Here is a 26416-nt window from a genome sequence, read left to right as displayed (position 1 = left end):
GTTTGCCTTCCCTCCAAGAATATTCCACTCATACATCAGATCTCTATCTACCGATTAGATTTGAGCCATATCTACAAAGATTTGTTTATAATAATTGTCCAATCCTCATTTTAACTACTCTGATCTCCGTTAAATCTACTCAAGAAATCTTCTTCTCATACCCTAGACATTCTTTTGCAGAAAAGTACAATTGTACGATGTTAAGCCTAAAGCCGGAATCATTTCTTGTCAATCAAAGTAAGTTATATTCTATATGGGATTTAACAAAAGAAGACTCTGTTCAAGGCCTGCCATCTCCCTCGAGAAGTTGCATAAAGAAGAAGAAAAAAGACCTTTGTAAGAATGCAATGTACTTGATGTTATATATTCTTTTATTCCTCAAAGACAAATCGATTTGCAACATGAATAAGAACTTGTTTATATATGGCTTTTCGCTGCAACCAGTGTCACTGTTTAAACAGTGTTAGCCATGGTTCGTGCAACCTGTTTATGTTATGCGCCTGAAGGAAACCATTGGCGCATAATGACTGAACTTGAATGTATTATTATTTTTTTCTTTCTCTTTTCTCTTTCTCCTTGATTATTTCATATGGATCGTAAATCTCGTACATCTCGATCTGCAACACTTGATGATACCAATGAAGAAGTTAACCTATGGAAACAGATATGCAACTCGCTTGCAAAATTAGAGAGCCTTCAAAGAGATACCACACATTTAGTGACTAATATTAACAATATTCATACTGCATTAAATTTCGATCAAGGTACAAAAATAGCAGTAAAGAAAAAGAGTATAACATCCTTCAAGGCGTTCCTGCTAATGTAGGTCCGAGATTGATGGAATATTATAAAGGTGGTATTGAACTATCAAGTAATGAAGCCAAGTAAATAACAAGTGTTTCTGTTGATTTTATCTGATACACAATATTAGAATTATTCATGATATTATTGAGAAGTTATCTGTTCTTGTAGCACTAAGAGATGCTTCGGAATATGGTAAAAGCATGCACCTATAGACGCATACACGCTAATTATGATCATATCAGTCATTGATGCTAAAAGGAAGAAAAGAAAAACGGAACAAGAAGATAGTCAACAGTTACACAAAAAGAACAAAATGTGTGTCTAGGTTTCGTTTGACATGTACAGCTCATATTGACCATTCCATAGATCCAATGGCATATTATCTTACGGAACATCGGTTGCCGCTAAACAACCTAAACAAAAAGACAAGAATGAAGAATGGATATTGGCTGTTGTCATTAATTACCATACAGACAAGAACAAGTAAGACCATGCTTATACTTTACATGGTACTTATTCCTGTCTAGATATCAAGTTGAAGATGTAGATCAAGATGAATTTGGCCAAAAACAGTATGTATTCTTTTCTGCTATACTGTGCTAACTATGCTTTATAGACGCTACATGCTACAACCTCGCAATATTATACCTATTCCTAATGCAGACGAAGCTAAAAGTCTAGCAGAATTAAGCACTGGGCAAGATGTATTAGCGCTCTATCCTGGCACCACTTGTTTCTATAGAGCCAAAGTCATTGCTCCACCCTCTAAGGTAAGAAAGTGAATGATAAACTATATATTACTCAACTAGCATTTAGAATAAGGACAATCACTTTGTGGGTAATTACAAAATTCAGTTTGAAGACGATAATAATGAAATCAAATATGTCATGCCTGGGCATGTCTTGGAAGTACCCAAAACAAAATAAAATTCTTTATTTACAATCAAGGAAGTTCACCTTCTTCCATCTCTGTTTTTCTCTTTTTCGCTTGAGGCGTCTCAAGTGTTGAAAGATGAGGTTGATGTGTGCCATCAAAACCAAATTTGAACCATCGAACATAGGCACTTTCAACCCGTTTTGATTTTTTGGCATGAAATAGACTGAGGTTGATAGGTGCATCATTATCATGTGGAGGTTCGCTCACATAGTCTTCAAGCCATTCCCATGGTTTACTTTGCTCTAGACAACTCTCTAGATGCTGTTGTTGTTGTTGAGAGTCTGATGTGGGTGGTAAGCCTAACATGGAGGAAGCAAGGCGGGTATTGGCTAAATAGATATTATGGGTAAGGAAGGGCATGATACGCTTGACTCGACTATGGAACATGGCTGGGATAGAAGTTAGTTCAGCATGCATAGAACCAAGTAGAGATAAGCTTGTCTTTTTGAGTTCTTTTGGTACCTCTGTTTGATGTGAGTAAAAGAAACTGTGTTGCTATCTATTATTTACCATCTACAAGTAAGGATACAAAATCCAAAGTAAACTCAAAGAAGCGTTCTTGACTTCCATTACCATGAACAATAGGGTTCTAACAAAGATCAATAAAGATAAATAAATATCAATAAACTTACACCTAATAACGGAACAAGGACTCGAATCCACTCTAAAATATGACATTCATCTTCTTTAGGATGTTCCCATATTAAAGAAGCAAATGGCACAACAAGACGTAATCGAATCAAAAGACTATAAAGCGATAAGTGATACAATATCAAGCAACAATGCCTACCTATGGCGAATGTCTTGTAAAGATAGCTTTTTCCCGTCATCTACGAATTCTTCATTCATGTTTTCAGGCAATCCTTCTGTCACTAGCAACGCAATAGCCATATCCTACAGAATATGAATATGCCTATCGATAACACATCAAGTTTATCTTACCACATTGCTTTTGACGAGTTGCAGTGCATTGACAGCATCTGCATAACATACATTGGCACTCTGCATCACTTTATAGACTGGCAATTCATTTTTAAAACGACTGATCTGTCCAAACACAGTCTTTACCAATGCAATCTTTTTTTCATTAGACCATACATTCTCTGCCAAAATATGCAGTGTGATATTGAGAAAGGATTGACTTCGATAAGCAAATTTGTCTGAATCAAATGGGCTTCCTGACTCTGTCACTTGCATCAACAGCACATTATCAGGAAAACTCTGTGAAGGGTCTCCTTCCAGTAATTGAACACCATGATGTAGTAATTCAAGCAACACAGGCTCTCTTAATTCATGAATCAAATTCTTGAAGAACTGAAATCGTCTCTGAACATCTGTTGTCTTGATATCTGATAGCACCACATCATAAAAGAAATACACAAACGACTGTAAGTCTTTGTTGGTCGTATTATCAGCATGAGAAGGAGGCATGTCCATGGCATCATCTCCCAAGATATGAGGGTTATTAGGATGCCCATCTGATAGTGAGATATTATCTAACAGCAAGTTCACTTGGACTCGACATTGTGCCTCATTCCACTGACTCACGTTTAGAAACACCCTGTGTAGTTTATCCACGAAATCAGGCGAAGTGTCTTGAAGCATGCTCTGTCGATCATTGCTGAGGTTATTTCCACCAATGAGTTCATCTACAATATTCAGCATCTTCTTCTTCATGCGTTTCTCCATGGCTGCCTCTGCTTCTCGGGCAGCAAATCGCTGGTAGACGCCATTCAAGTCACGAAGACAGGCTTGTCTAAACCAAGTAATCTGAAGTAAATCGGCTCGCAACATCACCAAGTCTTGTAACAGACTTGAACTAAGCGGTAAATTGGTCGCAATCAACACAAGTCGCTCCATTAATCCAAACATGGGTTCAATACGGTCTAAACTACTGGCTAATTCAGATCGACGCTGTACTTGAAGCCGATAATATTCCTCTATTCGCAATTGCCATCCCTCTTCTAAAGTATTACTGGACTGAACAACCAACAAGCGAATCAAGACAATCAAATTCTGACAAAAGACAACGAGTTTTGTATCTTCTGTATCTTGATACTGTTGCTGTTGCTGCTGCCTGATTTGCTCAAATCCAAGCAGAGCATAATCTTGAATCACCTTGGCTAGCCCTACCACATTGTATGATACCAGAATAGTCACCAATAAAGGCACCCAAGCACCCTTCTGTTGCATATCTTGAACTGCTATTGGATGGTGGCATAACCATTGGATGACAGCATCATCTGCTTGACCTGTCAATAGGGTAATATCAGCGACATCCTTGATCATTTTGACAAAGACTCTCATCATACGATGAAAATGCAATACATGAGTGTTTCTCTCTTGAGCCAGAATATCGCCTACTGTTTCTAAAATCGCACTTATCCAGCCAGCTGGATTTTGTGAGGGCATACATAAGGATTCAAAGACCAATTGTTGACAGGTAGGATCCTTGGCCAATTGAGCCAGCTCTTGCTTGATAGAGAGAGGACCATGACGGATCTTGTACTTGGCTCTAAGATCTTGTTGAAGTTGTATCTTGAGTAAATCATCAATCACATAACCTTCTTGTACCAATTGAACCATGTACATCATAATACACCGTTCTTTGTTATTTCTACTGGCAAGGATAGCATGTTTAGCCCAGACAGCATTTGCAATACGTGTACCATTGTTTGTTAGTTTCCAATAATTAGCATATTTGCGTAAACAATCCACAACATAAGGATACATGGTATGGTCATTCGATTTTTCTAGTACCCAAAGTGCCATTTCAATCAAGTTAAGGTAGTCTTTAGCATGCTCCATGATACGAACAATCGTCACAAACTGCCTTGGGTTTAACAGACAAGAACCAGGTGAAGTCATGACTCTCCAGTTATCTTCACCAATTCTACAGAGTATGAGTATTCTAAAGCCATGTTCCGTTCAACTTACTGTATACTCTTGACAATAAATCGTTTGACTTGATCTAACAGCCAATGACCCGTAAAGTCCAATACTGAATAGCGAGATGTAGACTGAATGGTCTCGATAAATTCAGGCTGAATATCACGGAATGCTAATTCATAAGATTGTTGTGTATCCAAAGATTCTGGCTGTGTCATGTCTTGTGCATCTGCACCAAACAAGCCATCCGTGTCTTGATGGTCATAGCCCATCACAGCCAATCGAGCCCAGTGCTTTAATGTCTCTAGTGTCTGTTGCTCAGTGCCATCATTTTTTGTACCATACAATGCCACTCTGCGCTGATTTGCAAGGTAAGCAGGTGCTGGATGTAATAAAGGAAAAGAAGCAAGATACTGAAGACATTGCTGTGTTTGGTGTATATGGCGTCTTTTGGGTTCAAGATCACCTCGAGCAATCAACCGAAGCAAGTATTTCTGATAGGAGAATAGCTTGAGTCGAATCAAGACATCAAATAGATACACAATGCTTGTATGATAGTCTCGATTGTCCAAAAAGCGAATCAGTCCATCTTGTAGCATGGCATTCTGGCTGTATTTTGTCTGTTGAAGCCATGACAAGAGTATGGATCCTACAAGATAGGCTTTCCAATCACCATAGCGAGAATCGCTTGTAGCCCAGCAACACATGATATCCACCAATTCAAAAAACGTAGTGGACTGTAGTCGAGTGGTACCAAAGATAGACTTGGCTGCTGTCTTGGCTGAATGACCACGTATGTCCACCCAAGTATCATGGTCCAACAAGAGTCCAGTCAGGCTATCGACATGTGTACCAATGCTGTCTAATACATGAACCACACGCTCTTCTTTTGATCCTAGTGAGGATGTGGCTACTTCTATTGTCTTTTTCTGTAGTTTGGTATCATTCTCTTCTATTGTGCCACAGAATACTTCATTGCGTGCCTTAATCATATGCCAATACTCTTTCAATACACGCGAGACATCAGATGGCCTTGTGGGCGTATCTCCCAAGATATTGTCAAACAAAGACCGATATTGATGGTATAGCTTGGGGATCACAAACATGTCTGGTGCAGACAGAAACAAGGCTTGCATGACATGCTCAATATCTTTCTTTAAGCCATCATATAATGTATGGGATTTCATACACTGTAATAGCTAGGGTATGTCAATGGCATGTAGGAGGTCATGATGGTGACTTACTGCACTATAAGACTTAATCAAAGTTTCAATCAAGAGTTTGGTCAATGTTCGATTTCGCTTGTATTCATCCACATAGTCTTGTACAATACCAGTCAAGACTAACCACATAATCTCAAATGAACTACTGGCTGCCAATGTGTCCAGTGTCCATTTGAGAAAAGTACGTTGATCCAATAATCCTTCAAAATACTGCCATCGTGCTAATTTGATACTATAAGACCATTTTTGCTCAAACTTATGTCTGGTCTCTTGTGTGCCCCATGGTCTGGGTGTATCATGGTGGACATAGCCAGCTCGATAACCACGCCCTGGTGTAGAGGGATGTGGACTAGGTGCATTGTTGGTGTGATTAGGCAACAATTCACTTAATTGCTTCTTTAGGTGAGTAGTCACAATGGCTGTCCATTGAATAGGTTGAGATCCTAAAGAAGCTGTTGCATTACTTGCACTTCGTTGACTCTAATCAAGATTAGTCAATGGATTGTATTTATGTATATACCATTTCAGATAAACCAACTGTCTTGATATACCATGTTGCACGTAAAAACGGTACTTGCTTGGATGCTAATGCCTCTAATAGTTTTTCACCCTTAAATCCATGAGGCACATTACGTGCTAATTTCCTCAGGGGAACAACGCCACCTGCTAATTCTTGCATCCATTGTTCTCTTTTTGTGTCTGATAATGCTGTCCTGACAGGTGGCTTAAAAGAAGAAGGTCCTGTCATCATTCCAGCTCTACTTTGACGTTGTAATACATCCACCATAAAACTGCCCAATTCACCTAACAAACGTTGATCATCTTGTAATTTGCCATACACAATATCATGTGCACACGTATGTTCATTCTAGGATAGAGTGAGTGTTGCTTTTTTTTTTATGTATATATATAGACTTACGGAAACAACAGGTCGATCAATAAAACCATGACGTACATTGGACTCTGTCAAGACATCTTCGTCTTGTCCTGGACGTTGAGGGAACATGCCGGGAAAGCCTAATGAAGGCATGGTTTTACTCAAAGGTAGTTTTCGAGAAGGAGGTTGAAGGGTATATTTCTTTAAGGGAGCATGTGTATATTTCATATTCGGTGAATGATAACCTGGTGAAGGTGAACTTGAATATGGAGATGGCATAGATGCATATTGATTATTGTTGTATTGATTACTAGGGGTTGATTGTTGAGGATAAGGCACATTCAGGTTGTTGGATGGATAAGGTTGATTCGAAGTATAGCGCGCGTATTGAGCTAATGAGAGGTAAGTACAAGTATCTATATGCTATGTTTACATATTACGTTGATGTCGACCAGCCATAGTACGCGTAGAGTAGAAAAAGAGAAAGAAAGAAAAAGACACACACACACACACAGAAAAAAAACACACACCCAACAGAGAAAAGCTGAATTCAAATTTATTATTTAAGGATGATCATTCAAGATTGACCCACATCTACCACACTATCATCGTCTTCTTTTGCTTTGGCTGCTTCTGCTTCTGCAGCTAATTTGGCCTTTCTTGCTGCTCTGAAATGAACCATTTTACGATGTTTGGTAAGTTGACCAGGCGTGACAAAACTCTTGTGACACCCATCAATGCCACAGACTAATTTCTTGGTGCCATGCATATTCGTTTCATGTGTTTGAAGTTGATCAAATGTAGTAAATGCTTTTGAACAGCCTGGTTGAGTACAGAGGAAAGGTCGAAAGTCTTTTTCACCTGCTGTAGAGGAAAAGAGTTGATCTATCTCTGCTACTGTAATAGGTTCCGTCGTTCGTTCATTGAGTTGCATCTTTTGATCTAATTCATTTGAGTTTATGCATATACCTTCATATCTATATACCTGATTGCCAACTCGACACTGTAATGGCAGATCCATTGAGTGTATAAAACACAAGTGGTTTTGCTTCCCATTTTCTAACTTTGATGTCTTTGTGTTTTAATAGTTCTTTGCGTGAGATGAGTGTGGTCGCGTTGTTCTGTCCACCTGGATTGGTGTTGATGGTACGTTTATTGACATTGGGTGTTGAGACTATATTGTGTGATTAATAACTTCATCAAATCAAACATTACCATCGTCTGTGCCTTCTTCATCCACTGCCATAGGTCTATCATAACAACAATAAGTATCTGATGGATATGGACAAACTCAATTACGTGTCGGGTGTAGGTGTTCCTTCTGTCTTTGGTTTTCGTTGACGACTGTTTGGATTAGGTTTGGCTCTTTTACGTGGCATCTCTGTTGGTGTTTGTTCATCTTTACTGGCTGGTGAAACAGACTGAGGTGATTCAGAAGGCCTTTTAGGACCTGATAGTTTTAAAGTGATCTTGAGTGAAGGTGAAGCCATAAAAATTAATGAATAAAAAAAAAAAAGAGGAAGTTTTTATTTACATGGAATAGTGTTGAATGATTTCTGTCAGTTTAACAAGCTGTTGTTCTCTAGCTATGTTTTTAAATACTTTGATTTTACGCTCTAGTTCTGCCTTGTCAATCGTCTTTTGATAGCCACTGCCACAACGATCACATTGTCTTAGTAAATTCTCTCTTTTGATAGTATGACAACGAGGACAATTCAGGTCTTGAAGGTCATTGGCTGTAAACCATGTTTGGATTTGAGTAATCATCCTGTCTTCAATCAGTCTTTTGTCGTATTCAGATCGACAGCCTTTACAACGCCATGCGGGTGGTTGTCCTTGACGAGGCATTAATTCTCTGTCTCGACAGAAATCCAAGTCGGTTGTGTAGTTGCAGTAAGTACAGATGACTTCTGTCAATTTAAAGTATTCACAAGGATTTTGGAATTGAGCCAGTTCGCTGAAGTCACTCACATTGCCCACGAATTCAAGTGCACTACGCTTCAAGATACGCACTTCATCTTCGACACGACTGTCTAAGCCCAAGACGGCACAGACAGACTTGACATACTCCAGGGCGGGATTGTCCATATCAAGATGAGAACCTGCTAATTGAGGAAAAACCAAGTCTGGATCAGGATGAGCCATCTGTTCTTCTTGCTGTCGAACCAAATTAGGCACCACACGAAGCATTTTACGAGCCACATCTTGCTTGACATACAGACGCAAGTTTTCTACTCGGGGATCAGGTATGGATTGATCTGTCTGCTTTAATTGTTTGCCAATGTCCCGAGGAAATTGTCGCTTAAAACTAAAGATCTTGAACACAAAAGCAGACGTCTGTTTGCTAAACAAGCTACGAGCCACTGGAGGCAAATATTCTTCAATATTCCATTTTTTAGTGACCATCGGTTGTCCTTGATTAGACGTACGAGAGACCATCACACCTGCATAGTTCTTTTCATCCATCCAAAGCAACACATCCCAATAGAGAACAGGCTTCAGATCAAGTACTTCAAACACTTGTTTACGCTGAATAGAGCGATACAAGTATTCGAAATAAGGCAAGGCACTTTCCAGTGTCTCTTTAGAGGTTGTCAAGACCACTTTATGGAAATTGGCAAACACGACATTAGCTCCCAATCGCTTGAATTCAGCGACCAGTTGCATAAACACCTTTTTCATCATACTATGAACAAGAGCATACAGAGAAGGATCGTGCATAAATGAAATTGGACTTAACAGCCAGCGATGAAGTGAATCAACCATATGTTCGCCAAATCGACTGGATTTATCTGTCATGGCTTGGTGAAACCATTGTTGAACAATAGACCGAAGAGTAGCAAATGTCTTGTTGGAAATCATGCCTTCACCATACATCACTGTGTTAGTGCCGTGTGCATAATCGTCCAAAGTATGGCCCACCACAGCATCAAAGCCACCTAGACCCATTGTTCCTTCGAGTTCATTCACCACATTGGCCTCCATCAACGTATTAAGACAGAGTCGAACGACATCAATTTCCACACATACTGTTTCATACACACCGGGATAGCTAAGTTCTGTATTCACAATCTCGTTCATAGCTAAACTTTCGTCTTCTTCACGCCCACCTAGATCTGGCAAAGAGCGAGCAGACCACCAAAGCACCATATCATTCTGTATCAGCTTACGAGCAAACATAACATCAGCCATGAACAAGCAAGGATCGTCCGAGATATTACAGAATGGGATATTAGCATATCTTGCTTGAGCCACTTTTTCATCTAGCCAAGTACCCAGTTCCATATAGGCCTTGATCATACGTAAAATGATAGGCTGAACCCAAGTCAGTGCTTCAAATCGATTGTCCTCTTGTAAAGAAGGAATACGCACAAAGGGTAAAGAAGTAATGGCACGGGCGTGTTGTATCAAGTGGGCAGAGGAACGAGGTGAATTGATGGCCAAGATGGCTTTACCACGTCTTGTGTCCAGATAGTTTGACAAGGTCTTGTTGATGGCTTTCAGAGCCTCGGATTCTGAATTACAGTAGGATACTTCGAAATCCATGGTTTCTGGCAAGACCACAGTTGTATTGGTGGGACTATGGGTGCCAAACGCACTTGTGTATTTCTCTCGATACATACGACTGATGTTGGGTACTTGCTGGTTCTTTTTGGAGAGACCCACAATAAACACCTGAGATACAGGTAGTGTAGAACCTACAAGCGTAAAGAAATGACGACTGTCTGAATGAGCATGGAACAAGTAAAGGTAATGAAATTGGCTGGGTTGAATCATATAATTCTTGGATAAGTCAGTGCGTTGTATCAAATCAAACAGGTTGAACTGATCGTCCATTTTCTTGTTTGTACCCTTGGATCTATCGAATTGGCAGGTAGCACCCAACTGTAAAATGGCTCGAATCAATAAGGGCACTTGTGTTTCATAGACGCCTTCTGTAGAAGGATGGTTAAAGATATTGAGGAACTTTTTGATTTCATCTTGATAAGTGGTTTCTGGCATAGACATTTGATATAAATGCATCATTGGGTGAGATCTAGGTAAAGTACGCATGCATTTGACCATTTGACAGTTTGGACGTTGCTCTGTCACGGACGTGGGGTTCTCTTGATTGCTGTTCAGATAAAAGATTCTTGGTACAGTCAAACGAATGTTAAACATTTGATCCTGCACCATGATCCACATACGGTATTCACCGGGAATATCAGTCTCTACAATCTGAAGCACCTCCCATGGACTTGTGGCAAGCGACCCTGTTTGCTTTCTAAAGAAAGTGCCTACACTTTCTCTGTTTTGTGTGCCTGTAGTTTGAATACCTGCTTGTCTGTTGTGTTGACGAATCAGCCGTTGACGTTTCCATTTACGCTTTTGAAACTCGAGCCATGCAGGATAATCTTCGTTCCAATCAGGCATGTTTTCTTTCAGGTCTTCAGGCGGTAAGGGTGCATGAATATCAAACACTTTACGTTTTGTTACAGTGCCTCTTTTAGGTAAGATACCATTCAAACTCGAACCAGAAACACCCAAATCTTCAATATCGTCAATATCCATACGATCATCTATCACCAGTTTGTCTGTTTTAGAAAACATGTCTGTGATGCGATGTTGTTTGAACTTGTCGTCTTTTGCTGCGACACGCTTAAACAACCAATCAGGATGTCTTACTCGAGGCACAGGGTTTCGTACTTTTTGCATAGCTGCAGGAATCGTAATCAGCTTCTGAATAACAGAGCCAAATCGTTCAAGATAATAGCCCCAATCAAGAATATCGCGAATATCAAAGGTTTCTAATGAATTGTCTCGAAGCCATTTTCTCAAAAAGTGTTTTCGGACTGTAGGTTCTGCTTGAAAGATAGCGACTGGCACAGCACGTTCAGACACAGGTAGATCATAAGGACGAGCTGAAATAATGAATTTACAGGCAAGACCTTTGTCTTTGATCATTTGGTCGCCCAAGAATTCAGCCAAACGTCGAGCTGTACTGATAGCTGTGGATTTCTGGGCACCATATTCTTCCAATGTTTTAGACATGCTACGGTTCTCTGAAATCAAATCAAACAGTTCTTCATCTGCCAAGTTGACTGCTTTACTGTACAAGACATCCAACCATCGATCTGCAATTTTAGCCACAGCAGAATAACATTCTTCTAATGAGTTGCCTTCCAAAAAGACCTTGAAGATTTCAGATTGGAAAATTTTGATGAGCTTCAGTTCACCACGACGCTTGACTTCAAACCCTTTAAGTTCAGCTAGAGATCCGTCCTTGTTGAAGACAGCATAACGTTTCTTGAGCAACTTGTCTTCAGCTGTAGAAGAAGGTAAAATCATGGCTCGATAAGGGCCATCGATTTCGAAAAAGATACTGTTTTCTTTACTAACACTGTATTCAAATGTCTCGGGATTAGCCAAACGTTGATATTGATCGTTTGTGAATTGTGCATGAACCAAGTGATTCAACATGGTACAAGGATAATCGATACGGAAGGATTTACCATTGGCCAGTTTAAATGTGAATTGTTCAGGGAAACTTTTAGGTAAAATACACCAAATACCGTCTGTATCCAATTCAAGAGGACGGCCAATGCGCTCAACAAGTTTACGAGCCATTTGAATGATATTTGAACCTGTTAGACAGACAATACCAGCCATTTCAAGCGAATGCCAACGAGCACCTTTACGCATCACATAACCATAAAACGAGTTGAGAATACACTTGTGAGCCAATTGAAGTGAATCGTACAGCACAATCATGTTTTTGGCTTCAGCAATCTTAGTAGCTGATCCATCACGGACAGCACCATCCAGTTTGCCTTTCCATGTCTTGTGGAGACCCTTGTATTCATAACGACGATCACGGAAGGCACGCACAGTTTCAATATAGAACGGGTTCTCTCTTTGACAAATGATGGATTCTCGTTCAACCATCTTTGTCTCTTTGACTTTTTTGTATACTTTCCGACTATAGTCAGAGAGACGTGAACGCAGTAATGATGATCGCTCTGCCTCTGATAAGGCATTCCAGTTTCGAGGTGGGCCATGCATTGTTTTTGAAGGAAATGTTTCAAGGCTTAATTGGTTTTCAATCATACGGTATTCATTACGTTTAGCAGGAAAGTATTCACCACGCCATAACCATTTCATGCGTCGATCACACGTCTTGTCTGTCACATTGAATTCACAAGTAGCACAGACAGACTCGTCAATCATGGCATCAGGCTGTAAACGATTTGTTAAGATAATGTTGGGATACATAGCAGCTACATCCAAGTGATAAATCAAAGGCGGTTCTTGTCGAAGTGGTTTATCACGCAGTATTTCGAGTTTTTCTTGAATCTCTGCCTTGACTTGATCATAATTGATAATATCATCCAAGTTCTTTTTCTCTTCTACTTGAATAGTGAATTTAAGTGCTTCATCGAGTTGTTCTATTAACTTTTTTTTTTAAAAAAAAAAAAGGGAGGTGTTAATCAAACAGAATCCAAAAGACTCGCTTACTTCTTGAGCAGCAGAAGGATCAAGTTTGAAATCACTATTGATATCACTTCTGAATACACCTGCTTCTAATGCTTCTACATGACCACCGACATAAGTCTCACTTTCAAGTAAATGACCTTCATAAAACATTTCTTTGCCATCAGCATGTTTGTTGGGCATAATCACATTGACTTTATATGCCTCCACCTAGACCCATATCAGTTTGCAGTTCTGTTATCCTTCCACTTACCATCAAGAGTAATTCACAAAGTGTACCCGTACCTTTTCTGAGTACTTCATCAGGGATCAAAGGAAGAATATTACATAATGAAAAAATAAAAGGATGGACATACTTCATGTAAAGATAATAAGTAGCTACAGCATCTGATACTGAATACTGTGCTAATACTTGAGGCTGTTCACTAGCAAACCGTGTCATGTCTTCAGGATCCAGTTCCATAGGATTATAGCCTAATTTAGCTGTTGTCACTGCCTTTAAGCCTTGACTACCGTGAGGCAAATAAGAATCACGCTTTACCCAACGAAAAGCATCCATATGGGTTGCATGTTTACATTTGTATTCGTCTTCTTCGTCTTTGTAGACACCAATTTCTTGAAACATATCAATGCCATGTACTTTGGCTCTTCCTTCCACAAATGGCCAATCAAAGAAATCACCGTTATAAGTGACAAAGATGGTAGGCCTTGCTTCTTGAATATGCTCAAAAAATCGTCTTAAGACTCCTTCTTCATCTTCTTCATTAAAGATAGTAAAAGGTCCTTCAAATTCTGGTTTGGGTGTATAATCAAAATCCTCGATATCTTGGCTGACAATCTCTCGATTTGTGATCAAATAGCCCTAAATAAAAGACATCAGTCTCAAATGATCTAAAACAAAAGAGAGACTTACTCTGCCATCAATCATATAAGAAATCATCATAATGGAATCAATTGTAACATCTGGAAATTTAAGTGGTAATTTAGTTGTTTCAATATCAAATGCTAAAATAGTAGGCTCTGGACGATGTACGAGTTCAGGCTGTCTTGATAAACTGACAGTGCCATTGGATGCTGCTTTTGCTGTATACCATAAACCCACTCGAATATCTACATTTGATGATTAGAAACACACGCACACACACACACAGTGTGTATGCTTACCTAGATCAATAGCTACTCGTACATAATAAGGGATATCATATTCTCGAATATCTGTAATGTATTTCAATGCATCTTCTGGATTTTTGCGAGATGACATGGCTGCTGAATGCGAATTTCGTTCATATCCAATATTGTTTGTCATGCTAGTTACAAGTTAATACAAGTCAATGTTGTGCCATTGGTTTCTTACTTGATCACTTCAGCATAAGAATCCACTGTATTTACTTTTTCTTGGTTTTTTTTAGCTATTGGTAGTAGAAATCTTCTGACAGTGAAGAGGTCGGATTGATTTCGAAAGACAAGTTGAATATAAGTACGGGTATTACCAATTAAATGGTTTGGCTATACCTTATTAGCATTTCATATCAATCGGTAATGCTTACTTGTTTCAAGTCTTCCTTTTTGACTCGCTTCAGTTTCTCAATTGTATCTTCAAAACGACGGGTCAAAAAATCTTCTATTTCACTTTCTGTTCCTGGCTATTGAACAAGGGGAGGTAAGAATACAATGACAATCTGAAAGGGGTCTTTTTACCTTACAACCTATATAGAAATAAGGACTGTAGGTTAATGTTGTCTTGAAGGTTTCACCATTATCGTTGATAAAATAATAGTCTACACCAGATCTGCCTGAAGGCCAGTCTGAATCTTTGACAAGCGTCTATACTCTGTGCTTAGAAACAAGGGACATGACTTGTTGCTCTCTTTCTCTTTGCTTACTTCATGCATATTCAATAACCAACCCAGTCTTTCAGGACCTTCCTGATATCGTTCAAATCCAAAGCGCATTTCGAGGTTATCCAACATGTTTATTTCATCGAATCGCTGATCTACACTGGAAGCTTCGTTTTGAACAGAACTGGTAGGCAGGCCATATTGTTGAAAAGAGGTGGTTGCGCGCGTAGATCCCAAAAAGGGCTTTTCACCTCTTCCTTTTAAGAATCTTGATGAAGATACACCAAATTCAGGCCTTGAAGCCATTGTAACAAATTAAAGAAAAAGAAAAAAAAAGTAAGCACGCGTTTGCACGCGTCTCGCGCTACATACATACAACCCATTGGGATCAAAGGTACACTTTCTTGTGTGGCTGTGGCTTCATTTTGTGACCATTTGTTCTCCGTTGTGAGATGAATTGCAAGAGCGAGCAAAGTCAGAAAAAAAATCGAGCACTTTTTTTTTTTTTAGAATTATAGTTGATCATGTCTGAAATTGGTGAAAAGAGAGCTGCCAACTTTGAACAAAATACCAACAAGAAGTCTAAAATCGGTGAGTCATATGAACATACCATTCCTTGTACTAATTTGACCATAGAATCTCGTAATGAACAAAAAAATGTTCGTATAGAGCGTAAATCTCATGACAAGAACTTTGAAATGATCACTCAAGCCAAGAAGGTATGGGAACAACTTCGTCGTGGTGATATCGATCGTGAAGAACAAAAGACATTGATGAACAAGATGATGAATATCATTGGTGGCAAAGTACAAGATGTATGTCGATTGAATGAAGTTCCTTTTTTTTTTCTAATTTTATGCATTAAATATAGGTTATTTTCAAACATGATGCTTCTCGTATCATTCAAACATGTCTTAAGAAGGGCAATGCTGAACAAAGAAATCAGATTGCTGAAGAACTCAAGGGCAAATATGCTGAACTCTCCAAGTCTATGTATGGTAAATTCATTGTCATGAAGGCTATTGAATACTGGTATGTTCTTTTTTCGTATACTGATGTAGTCTTATTAACATGACAATAGTCACAAGCAAAGGGATACGATTTTAGAAGAATTCAGAAACAATGTTAGAAAGTTAATTCGCCACAAGGAAGCTTCTGCAGTGATTGAAACCTTTTATGCTCAATTTTCTAATGCTGCACAAAGACATGTATTGCTTGCTGAATTCTATGGTCCTGAAATGACATTGTTTAGTCGTGGTGGAGGAGCCAAGACTTTAGAAGAATTATTAGCAGCATTCCCCGACAAGAAAGATGCTGTCCTTAGACACATGTCAGAAACACTTCAAGGTTGTTTGGATAAGGGTACTATTGTGAACAGTATTGTCCACAAAGCTTTGTATCAATACATGTCATTAGCTGACGACAAAGGCCGTGAAGAAATGATGGGACATTTAAAAGAATCACTTCAAGAAATTGTGCATACCCGTGAAGGTTCTTGGGTTGCCATGATTTGTTTATCTATTGCTTCACCCAAGGATCGTAAGAACATCATCAAGTCATTCAAGCCTTATTTGGTCAAGATGGCCTTGGACGAATATGGTTATCTTGTCTTGATTCGTTTGTTAGATGTAACTGATGATACTGTCTTGGTTTCTAAGGCTGTTCTTGGTGAATTAAGTAAGAGTGCCAAAGAGTTGTTCGCCAACAAGTTTGGTCGTCGATTTTTTCTGTACATTTTAGCAGGCCGTAACACCCGTTATTTGTCACCTGAAACTGTTCAATTCTTAAAGGAAGGTGATAAAATCAGAGTCAGTAAGAAGGAACCCGAAGTGAGAGCACAAGAGATCTTGACTGCCTCTTCACCTCAATTGATCAAGTTGGTTGCTGAAAATGCTCCTATTTTGATGAGAGAAAAGCTTTCTTCTCAAGTAGTTCAAGAAATTATGCTTCATGCTGTGGGTGACAAGTCTGCTGCTATTGATGCCATCTTGAACTTGGCTGGTGAAAATATTGAAAAAGAAAATCATATCATTACAGATAGATTTGCTAACCGTATTGTCAAGGCTATGGTGAAGGCTGATACTGCTGAAGCTGAAAATGACAAGGCTGTTGAACCTCTTGAATTTGCTCCTAAGCTTCTTGAAGTGATTAAGCCTCATCTTGCTCATTTCGCTGTGAACCACGGTAGCTACATTGTCCTTGCTCTTGCTGAAGAACCTTCTACCAAAAAAGAAGTCAAGAAAGAACTCAAACCTCACAAGAAGGCCATTGAAGAAGCTGCCAAGTCTAATTCAGGATCCAAATTATTATTAGAAGCTATTTCTAGCAAGTAAAATATCATTCTACATTTACAATTTTGTACATTTCTTTCATACTGTTTTTTTTATTATTAAAAATATAATAAAGGTTTATATGCTGTCATTTCTAGGACACATTAAATATTAAGAGTAGCTTAAAGTATCAGCAGGTGTATACACATCAGTCCATCCGAAACTTCTTTGGACAGCTTCTTCCCATTGGTTGTATTTTTGTTCACGGGCTACAAAAAGAAGTAAGAAAACGATGTTGGATTTATAGTTTTACCTTCATTATCCCATTTGGCATGAAACACATCTTCTCTGTCAACTGACTTTATATCTTCTAACTTTTTCCAAATACCTGCTGCATAACCTGCTGCGTAGGCTGCTCCAAGTGCACTTGAATCACGCATACCAGGACGAATGACAGGAATACCCAACACATCTGCCTGTATTTGCATGCATTGATCAGAATTTGACATACCGCCATCTGCTTTCAGTATTTTGAGAGAGACATCACCATCTGCTTTCATGGCTTCTAGAATGGCACGGGTCGAAAAACAGACGGCTTCTAAAGTGGCTCTTGCAACATGGCATTTGTTTGTATACTGTGTCAATCCAACCAAAGTACCTCGAGCATCGTCACGCCAATAAGGCGAAAACAACCCAGAGAAAGCAGTGACAAAGAAGACGCCGCCTGTTGATTTCACTTTGGCTGCTAATTTGTCAATATCGTCTGATGTCTTTATGATTTCCATGTTGTCTCGAAGCCATTTGACAGCAGCACCGGCTACACTGATGGATCCCTCAAGAGCATAGGATACTGGGCCATCAGGACCAAATTGATATCCAATGGTCGATAATAATCCATGTCGTGAAATCACCGGTGAATCGCCCACATTCATTAATAGAAAGGCACCTGTACCATATGTGTTTTTGGCTTCTCCTACTTGAAAGCATTTCTGTCCTACTAAAGCAGCCTGTTGATCACCTAAACAACCCATGATAGGCACACCCTCTAATGGACCCCATTGCATGTTACCATAGTTTTCTGCAGAGGAAACGATGGTGGGAAGCATATGCGATGGAACGCCAAAGAAATCCAAAAGACGTTGATCCCATTCGCGCGACTTTAAGTTCATAAACATTGTGCGACTTGCATTCGTTACATCTGTAATGTGTTTTCCACCTTGAATACCACCTGTCAAATTCTAAAATCTCTCTTTTTTTTAGGATGTCTCTCAAAGTTTGTATTTCCTTTACCCAAATCAACCAAGTGTCTACAGTACCAAACAAAGCACGCTCCTTTTCTACTGCATGAGCTACCTTGGGTACTCGATCCATAAGCCAACGTAACTTGACAGCTGAGAAATAACTATGAAGCGGCAAACCACACACTTCCTGTATGTTCAAATCACCTTGCTTCTCTGCCAATTCTTTCACAAGAGTGTTTGTACGTGTGTCGCCCCAGACAATGGCATTATAAAGAGGTTCTCCCGTCTTGCGATCCCAAACAAGTGTTGTCTCTCTTTGGTTACAAATTCCAACAGCTAAATGTCTCTTTTTTTTAATTTGTCGTGAGCTGTTGTTATTGTTATTTTATACCTTTTAAGTCGTTTAGGTCATGACCCATCATACCAAATTTTCTCACTGCTTCATCGGCACAACGAATGACTGAATCCAGTAAATCATAAGGATCATGTTCAACCCATCTATTTTTCATGTTAATCTAAATTTACTGCATTTATTTATTTTTTACCCTGGACGTGGATAGATCTGCTCAAATTCAAGCTGATGAAATGTTACCAAGGTACCGGTATTATCGAATATGAGAAATCGAGTAGAAGTTGTTCCTTGGTCAATAGCCCCAATATAAGTAGGCATTTTCTGTAATGTAAGATAAAGAAATAAAAAGAAAGAGAAAGGAAAAAAATCATCACATTTTACTTTTATACTCCGTGTGACGCGCCTCGAATCATAAGACATAAAAATAAGGGTTCTACAATGAACTATCTTTGTAAACCCAGTAGATTTAGAGTTGCCTGATTTACAGTCATTTCAAAAAGTAAAGTCGCTGATTTTGAGTTTGATGTTGTGCAAAAAAAAAAAAAAAAAAAAAAAAAAAAAAAAAAAAAAAAAAACTTGTGTCCAACAATAATGTCGAATGATTGCTTAACAAAAGGATAATACTCTGCGCGTACTTGACTCACTTAACAACATCTGCAAGCCACCATTATATCAAGCAATGCCTGAACGACATCGCCCAAAAATCACGACGTTTGCCTTTAATGGCGTTTTTTCACTATCCCAAGATCGCAAATGATTATGTCATTTGAAACAGCAACACAATTAGTAACTGACGCATAAAAAAAAAATAAAGAATTATTTGATCTGTGTGGGCGAAGCATTAGCTTTGTACAAACAGTAAGAGGGTCAACAAAAGTGAACAAATACAAAACCCAAACACCCAACAACTCTCGACAGCATGATTTCAGTGGTATTTACGTTTACCAAACTAGCTTTCATCCATCTCCACAATGACACCGTTGTCCCCCCCCCCGAATACTTAACAAAGTGCTTAACAATTTTGTCAAGCAATCAGTCAACATCATTGTTAGACACAATTTTTACTTTTTGAAATGACTATAGATATAATTAGATAAGGAATATCTTCGAATAATACACACTTGTAAAGTCAGTTTCTCTCTTTAAAAAAGTGACTCACAAAAAAAGACAATTAACAATTTAGCCAAATCAATGTATTTGATCAAAAAGAAAGGAAAAAATGACATGTTTTTTTTCGTATTATCGTATGTCAGATCAACGCACTAATTTTTTTTGCATTATATTTATTTTGAGCTTTTAGTGGCTATTGTCATTTTGATCAATTAACATCATGATATGTTAAGATGAAATATTGATGTTGACATCGTCAAAGTACTTGAGTCTTGTTTTTGCTGAGGATGTCAATAAGTTAAAGTTTCATAAATACATTAAAAAAGAATTTTAATATTAATAAGGTAAAAGAAAAGCATATTTCTCTTTTTTTCTATTTTCAAATAAAGACAAGTGCTTTTTCCGTTTTATTTTGTGGTGAAAGACATTTTTTTTTTTTGGTAGAAACATAGGTCGTTTGCCATGGCTTTCTTTGTAATAAACAAACAAACTTGTTTATAAACGAAACTAACTGTAACACTGATAAGTAATTTATTTTTAAAGTCATTGTTACTCAAAACCAATGCATTCACTCAAAAAATTATTTTTTAGTGTAAACGTGTTTCTCAAGCAGCCAATATAATCACTATCATTAGACAACAAGTTATACGCATAGCATGTTGTGTGGTCTTTAGTGAAATAGTTTCAAGGATTCTGTAAGGTCCATTGACGCACTGAGATCTTTGAAGTTAGCTACATGGACCTTTAGCTGTAGATTACTTGACATTTTCATGCACATACAAAAAGTTCTGTATCGGAACTTTAAGTTGATAAATGAAAGCGACTTCAAAGAAATTGGGCTTTTGCTTAGAACTACATGAAGACATAGTTGTTTTGTCTTGAAATAATAACAAAAGTTGCAAATCTTTGCTTTCTAAGTCTATTGATTTAAAGCCACGGCAAGGTTACTACTAAAATATAGAGCAACGCTTACAATTTTTTTGCTTATATTTCATCATTTTTGTAATACAATCGGCAAGCAAATACATTGACCAAAAATTAGAGCGTCGGACACGTATTTTGAGTAATTAAGCTTGTCTGTAGCTCTATTTTTCATCATTCGACATCAAAAAGAAGATCGAGAGTTTTCTAATTAAGATTTTTCATGAATAGTACCCTTTGGTTTGGGGGTAGTTTTTGGCCATTTTTTACAAGTCGCTTTTTTTTATCCAAATCATCTCCAAAGGTACCCTGTATGTTAGTAAGAATTGCTTAAAGGTATTTGGAGTATTTATGCATGTATAAATAGGTTCTATATACCCTTTGAGTGGTGAAACAATTGTGTGTATTTGTTCGTCCTTTTCCCTTATACACTCGGGCTATTGGTTAATCATAATGCATGAAGAGGACTTACGTATTTTTTGGCAGAGAAAAAATATCCATTTAAGAGGTAAAAGAGCCTTTAACATGATTTAACGAAACTAAATGACACTTTGCGGTTGTAAACAACGAATTCTCTATCTATACATCTCATGAAAAACGTAATAAATAATCATCAGTTGATAAACCATTTTTAGCATATAAGTTTATGCATAAAACACTTACGGCTGCAGCCCTTCGAAATCAATGTATATACACAAAATAATCATTTTTGGGCGTGGACATTAGCATAGATGGAGCGTTTTTCCATGAGCACATCGTTCTTCCAGGTTCAGGAATACGCCAAGTCATTGTTCCACAGTCGATCTGGTCATTACTTTGATTTGAATATATAGAATGAAAAGATATGTCTTGACTACAGCCACCTAACCTTTTAATCGAATTAATTAAAAAGACAAGCAATTCTAACGTTGTTGAGTAAACACCTTCTTGTTTCTGTCTATTGCTCAAATCAACTCACAAACTGCTCTCAGTTTTTTGTTCAAGTCTTTTTGAAATTCCAGAAATAGAATGTTTCTTTGCTATCCAAGGTTTCTACGAGTTCAAAAATCACAAGTATCGTTCTTTATAAAGTCTTCTTGTCTCTTTTTTTTTTTTTTTCTCGTGAAATGAAACTGCGGCTTGTCATATCCACGGTATGGTTTATGTTGACAGTGGCTCAAAACCAGCCAACAACAAACAATCAGCAAATCAATCCACATTATGCGATGCTCTTGATTTACTCAATGCTATTTTATGAGAAAAGAGCGGAAATCTGCCTGAAAATAATAGAGTATCATGACAAGTACTTGTAAAAGAAAAGAGGGAAGGGAAATAACAGGGCAACATGTATAGGAGAAAGGATTCGACATTGACAGATGATGCTGATCGTAACGTATCTTTGACAAAAGGATACTATGATGCAAGGTGTGTTGATATCAATGTTTAAGAGAACAAGAGATCTAATATTAGTGACAGAAATTATCTCAAATCTAATGTCCCCTTACCGCATACAGTCACTGTTTTAGCATGGGATGACATTGAATGGTTTGAATCTTACAGAAGAGCTAATTTGGTTGATGATCTTTGCCAGATTATTAAGTGAGGGCTGATTGGCTTATCAAGGCACATCCAGAACCCAATGTTCTGTTTTTTCAAGTAATCATATGATGTTGACTAAAACTACATATACTTATATTGCATTAGGTTGGTAATGATGATATCGATAATAGTTATTGGGGTATGTATACACTTTATTTATATATAAAAAAAAGAAGGAAGAATGGTTGAGTATTGTCTAATATTATGCATCTGTATAGAGTCAGATACTTGGGTTCCATTACCTAGACCATCTTATATGGTGAACAGCAGTGCTCCAGGTACAGATGCAACAGCGCTCACAGCAGCAGCTCTCTCGCCTGCTTCTTATCTCTTCAAGGACCAAATAAATGACACAGAATATGCCAATCTACTATTATCTCATGCAGTCAGTCTATTCAACTTTGCAGAAATGGCAAGACCATGGACACCTTATTCACAATCTGTACCTGCTGCTGTTGGTTATTAAAACACAAATAGATACCAGAGTCAGCTGATTTATGGCAGTCTTTGGCTTCATAAAGCAATAGGAAACAATACGTATTTAGAAAAAGCCAATGGATATTATTATTTGTTTTCAAAAGACCCTTTTTATGGTATTTCTGATTGGAGTGACCATACAGGAGTTGCTTTAATATTAGGAGCTACATTAGATCAAGTCAAGTACAGACAGCTAGTTATAAATTACCTTGATAGAACATCAAATACTGGAGTTTCTAGTGTCTGTAACTATACTTATGGTGACTTGTTTTACTGTAAAGGATACAGTGTTTCAAACTCGGTTATGCCTCCCTTAAACATAACTTTTCTGATAGCTCAGATGAACCATGCCTATCCTAATTTGAGCTTAAACTATACAGACTTTATTCAAAATCAAATGAGCTACATTTTAGAAGCAAATCAAATGCACGCACCCTACGTTTGTGATACTCACAAAAACTCGCCTCGAAATCCGCATCGGGAGGAACAAACTTGAAAAAGACTGATACATCTCCCAAGGAGTCAGCTTACATGCTGCATGGTAAATGCAAACACTAAATACCTATTTTCTCTTTTCTCACACATGTGTACAGGTGCTGCTGTTGGAGGACCTGATTACTATGACAACTTTTATGATATCCGTAGTGACTATAAACAAACAGAAGTCGCTCTAGACTACAATGCACCTTTTCAAAGTCTCATTGCCTATCAAATCTCAATAAATGCTATAGATCCATCTTATGTTAATACCACTCAAGACAGGCCTGATATCTTATCAAAAGAACCAGCATTGAAAGGATGGGAAGTCGTCATCATTGTTGTTGTTATTGTCGTCGTTTTGGTAGCACTTGCTATAGGCTTTTGGTGGTACAAAAAGAAAAAGAGGTCGAAAGAAATGGTTTAAAACTATTCATTCCTCGGTATACAATGTCAAAACAAAATTTCGTTTGGGTAGTGTTCCGAGGAAACAAAGACATGCTTACGAAATAAATCCCGTGATTGCCTTTGATAAACTTTTGTTGTCGTACATGATTTAGTTCCTCTTCTTATTCAAAGGGGTTGAAAACAAGGGTTGATTTAGCTTTTGTGTACGCGTGAGCGTGTAACAAATGGAAGAGTAACCGTCAATTTCTATATACACTCTATACGGTAGTACCATTAATTATAATGTTTATTTAACATGGAAAATGTATGAGACAGTAACACGTTAATTATTATATAATTATACAAACGAATATGAGTCATTTTTTTACTTTTTGCATTATAGCAAATATACATGTGTTTCCTATATTATCGATACAGGGAGAATATAAAAAAGAAAGAACGGCGATATAGACGGTATTTTTTTAATAATGTTGATCAATTTAATATGTCTTCATTAACCACTTCTTCTCTGTAACAATCACTGTACAACATGGCATGTATGCAAGAGATCATTAAATTTGTAGATATACAAACATCACATGGTTATAACAATAGTTGAAACATCTTTATTGATCATGTAAGCATAGTGTTGTAAGTTGATTCCTTCTTGGCAACAACAACGTCAAGTTTCCTATATAAACAGGCAATTCAATTAACTTAATTCAGCATTATTTTTTTCTCTCTCTCAATGTTGTTCAAACCTGTTGGAATTGCTGCTGCTTTTATTGGGTCTCTTTCTTGTGTTCAAGCTGGCTATAGTTCAGGCGGACCTAATGTTTTCTACTACTGGGGACAAGTATGTTTGACGCCATATGATGGTATACAAAATATTGATATAATCATAGAATTCAGCTGGTGGTGGTTCAACTCAGGCCTCTTTGGCTACTTATTGTAATTCAGGACAAGCCGATGCTCTGATTCTTTCTTTTCTCAATATCTTTAATGTGGGAGGCGATCCTGGTTTGAATTTGGCTGGTGCATGTGAAACAACCTTTTCAGGCACAAATTTGCTTAATTGCCCTGATATTGGCAAAGGTAAATGATTGTATTCATTAGGCTTCATTATTGATTTGTAGTAGATATTGAATCATGTCAGTCCAAAGGTGTGAAAATCATCTTGTCTTTGGGTGGTGCTGCTGGTTCTTATGGCTTCAATAGCGATTCACAAGCTCAAACATTTGCTAGCACCCTCTGGAATTTATTTGGTGGAGGATCAGCTACAAATCGTCCTTTTGGTGACGCTCAGATTGATGGTGTTGACCTTGATATTGAGGGTGGTGGATCTACAGGCTATGCTGTAAGTACATTGATGTAGACAATCACATTTTACTGACTATATTGACTAGACGCTTGTTACTTCGCTTCGCTCCAAGTTTGGTTCTAGCTTTTTAATAGGCGCTGCACCTCAATGCCCTTTCCCTGATGTTATTCTTGGTTCAGTCATCGATGCAGTTAGCTTCGACTATGTCAATGTTCAGTTTTATAACAACTACTGTTCTGCTGCTGGCGGCTCATTCAATTTCGATACCTGGGCCAACTGGGCTCAATCTACTTCACCCAACAAGAACGTCAAGGTTATGTTTACTATACCTGGTTCGACTACTGCTGCAGGTACTGGCTATGCCCCTATCTCTACTATTCAAAGCATTGTGCCTCAATTGGCCTCTCGTTATCCTGGTACATTTGGTGGTGTTTCTGTTTGGGATGCTTCTCAAGCTTGGAATAATGGTAACTTTGCCTCTACTTTGTACAGCACTGTGAAATCAGGTGGTAATGGTAATGGTGGTGGCGGTGATAATCAGCCTGGTCAAACTACCACTCGTCTTCCTACAACCACATCTGCTACTAAGACAGCTACTTCTGTCGGCCTTCCTACTGCTACTTCATCATGTGCTTCTTCTGGTCAATCGTGTTCCAACAATGGTCAATTCGTCTGCACATCGGGTGGAGGCTATGCAGTCTGTGATCATTCAAAATGGACCGTGGGTTCTTGTCCTTCTGGTACGACCTGTATTCCTACCACAGAAGGCAATTCAGTCTATTGTGGTTATGCTAATGGATCCAATGCTTGTTCTGCTGTTAGCTCAATTCAACGCTTGCACATCACCTTCAACAGCAAGAACTCTGTTATTCCTAAACCCTACAAGGCTTCTCAAGTTTATGCTCAATTGACTGTAGCTGATGCGACTACTAAAGAATTTGAAGTTGTACTTAATGCCCGTCGTACTAATCCTACTCCTTTCAAAAAGTCGATTACTGTCGAATTCAATACTCCTAGCAATATCAAGTTTACAGATGTGAGTTCAGGTACTATCAGACAAGTCGGTAACAGTGTCCGTATTCAAGCCCAAAATGCGTATAATACAAGCATGACCTTCGTCTTGACTCTGAAGGGTTCTGTTCAATCAGGTGTCTTTGTTGCTCCCAACCCTGCTTCAGTTCGCTTCAAGTAAAAGACATAGAAAGAGAGAGAGAGAGTACCGTCTGGCAACGGCAAATTTTGT

The 26416-nt window shown here is 38.2% G+C and overlaps 8 protein-coding genes across 8 annotated transcripts; 4 read left to right on the top strand and 4 right to left on the bottom strand.

Annotated features, from left to right (window-relative positions):
* Window positions 1–548: 548 nt before the first annotated feature.
* Window positions 549–1688, top strand: B0P05DRAFT_522938 (SGF29 tudor-like domain-containing protein). The gene is made up of 7 exons (XM_051576032.1): window positions 549–764; window positions 809–884; window positions 932–996; window positions 1047–1119; window positions 1171–1287; window positions 1332–1376; window positions 1421–1688. Exons 1-7 carry the CDS (start codon window positions 590–592, stop codon window positions 1584–1586), a joined length of 717 nt encoding a protein of 238 aa, XP_051439439.1. The 5' UTR covers window positions 549–589; the 3' UTR covers window positions 1587–1688.
* Window positions 1689–7272, bottom strand: B0P05DRAFT_522932 (uncharacterized protein). The gene is made up of 10 exons (XM_051576031.1): window positions 7171–7272; window positions 6773–7122; window positions 6374–6721; window positions 5875–6333; window positions 4679–5829; window positions 2684–4634; window positions 2532–2635; window positions 2374–2488; window positions 2252–2330; window positions 1689–2205 (listed from the first exon to the last, which is right to left on the bottom strand). The coding sequence occupies exons 1-10, from the start codon at window positions 7187–7189 to the stop codon at window positions 1748–1750; spliced, it is 5034 nt and encodes a 1677-aa protein (XP_051439438.1). The 5' UTR covers window positions 7190–7272; the 3' UTR covers window positions 1689–1747.
* On the bottom strand, window positions 7273–8239 carry B0P05DRAFT_522925 (uncharacterized protein). The gene is made up of 4 exons (XM_051576030.1): window positions 8030–8239; window positions 7946–7980; window positions 7716–7904; window positions 7273–7672 (listed from the first exon to the last, which is right to left on the bottom strand). The coding sequence occupies exons 1-4, from the start codon at window positions 8218–8220 to the stop codon at window positions 7308–7310; spliced, it is 780 nt and encodes a 259-aa protein (XP_051439437.1). The 5' UTR covers window positions 8221–8239; the 3' UTR covers window positions 7273–7307.
* B0P05DRAFT_522924 (uncharacterized protein) lies at window positions 8188–15351 on the bottom strand. The gene is made up of 9 exons (XM_051576029.1): window positions 15085–15351; window positions 14900–15025; window positions 14749–14844; window positions 14556–14707; window positions 14366–14508; window positions 14115–14311; window positions 13455–14063; window positions 13226–13411; window positions 8188–13162 (listed from the first exon to the last, which is right to left on the bottom strand). Exons 1-9 carry the CDS (start codon window positions 15343–15345, stop codon window positions 8261–8263), a joined length of 6672 nt encoding a protein of 2223 aa, XP_051439436.1. The 5' UTR covers window positions 15346–15351; the 3' UTR covers window positions 8188–8260.
* A 192-nt stretch (window positions 15352–15543) lies between these two features.
* Window positions 15544–17415, top strand: B0P05DRAFT_522921 (armadillo-type protein). Its single transcript, XM_051576028.1, has 4 exons — window positions 15544–15630; window positions 15676–15854; window positions 15911–16071; window positions 16121–17415. The coding sequence occupies exons 1-4, from the start codon at window positions 15564–15566 to the stop codon at window positions 17370–17372; spliced, it is 1659 nt and encodes a 552-aa protein (XP_051439435.1). The 5' UTR covers window positions 15544–15563; the 3' UTR covers window positions 17373–17415.
* Window positions 17416–17480: 65 nt separating this feature from the next.
* On the bottom strand, window positions 17481–19220 carry B0P05DRAFT_576845 (uncharacterized protein; the record flags this gene model as incomplete). Its single annotated transcript, XM_051581735.1, has 5 exons — window positions 17481–17578; window positions 17623–18466; window positions 18600–18886; window positions 18942–19048; window positions 19096–19220. The coding sequence occupies 5 exons, from the start codon at window positions 19218–19220 to the stop codon at window positions 17481–17483; spliced, it is 1461 nt and encodes a 486-aa protein (XP_051439434.1).
* Window positions 19221–22177: 2957 nt separating this feature from the next.
* B0P05DRAFT_633671 (Six-hairpin glycosidase-like protein) lies at window positions 22178–23985 on the top strand. Its single transcript, XM_051583524.1, has 10 exons — window positions 22178–22337; window positions 22389–22485; window positions 22536–22568; window positions 22617–22650; window positions 22730–22969; window positions 23039–23171; window positions 23229–23263; window positions 23324–23427; window positions 23508–23529; window positions 23582–23985. Exons 1-10 carry the CDS (start codon window positions 22258–22260, stop codon window positions 23890–23892), a joined length of 1089 nt encoding a protein of 362 aa, XP_051439433.1. The 5' UTR covers window positions 22178–22257; the 3' UTR covers window positions 23893–23985.
* A 615-nt stretch (window positions 23986–24600) lies between these two features.
* B0P05DRAFT_502437 (chitinase 1) lies at window positions 24601–26408 on the top strand (the record flags this gene model as incomplete). The annotated part of the gene is made up of 4 exons (XM_051575465.1): window positions 24601–24708; window positions 24758–24947; window positions 24992–25209; window positions 25259–26408. 4 exons carry the CDS (start codon window positions 24601–24603, stop codon window positions 26363–26365), a joined length of 1623 nt encoding a protein of 540 aa, XP_051439432.1. The 3' UTR covers window positions 26366–26408.
* Window positions 26409–26416: the final 8 nt, after the last annotated feature.

This window comes from Gilbertella persicaria, assembly GCF_025201335.1.
Source record: "Gilbertella persicaria strain CBS 190.32 chromosome Unknown B0P05scaffold_2, whole genome shotgun sequence".
Lineage (NCBI taxonomy): Eukaryota > Fungi > Mucoromycota > Mucoromycetes > Mucorales > Choanephoraceae > Gilbertella > Gilbertella persicaria.
The sequence above is the reverse complement of the archived record's forward strand: the minus strand, read 5'-3'. Positions and strand labels throughout refer to the sequence as shown.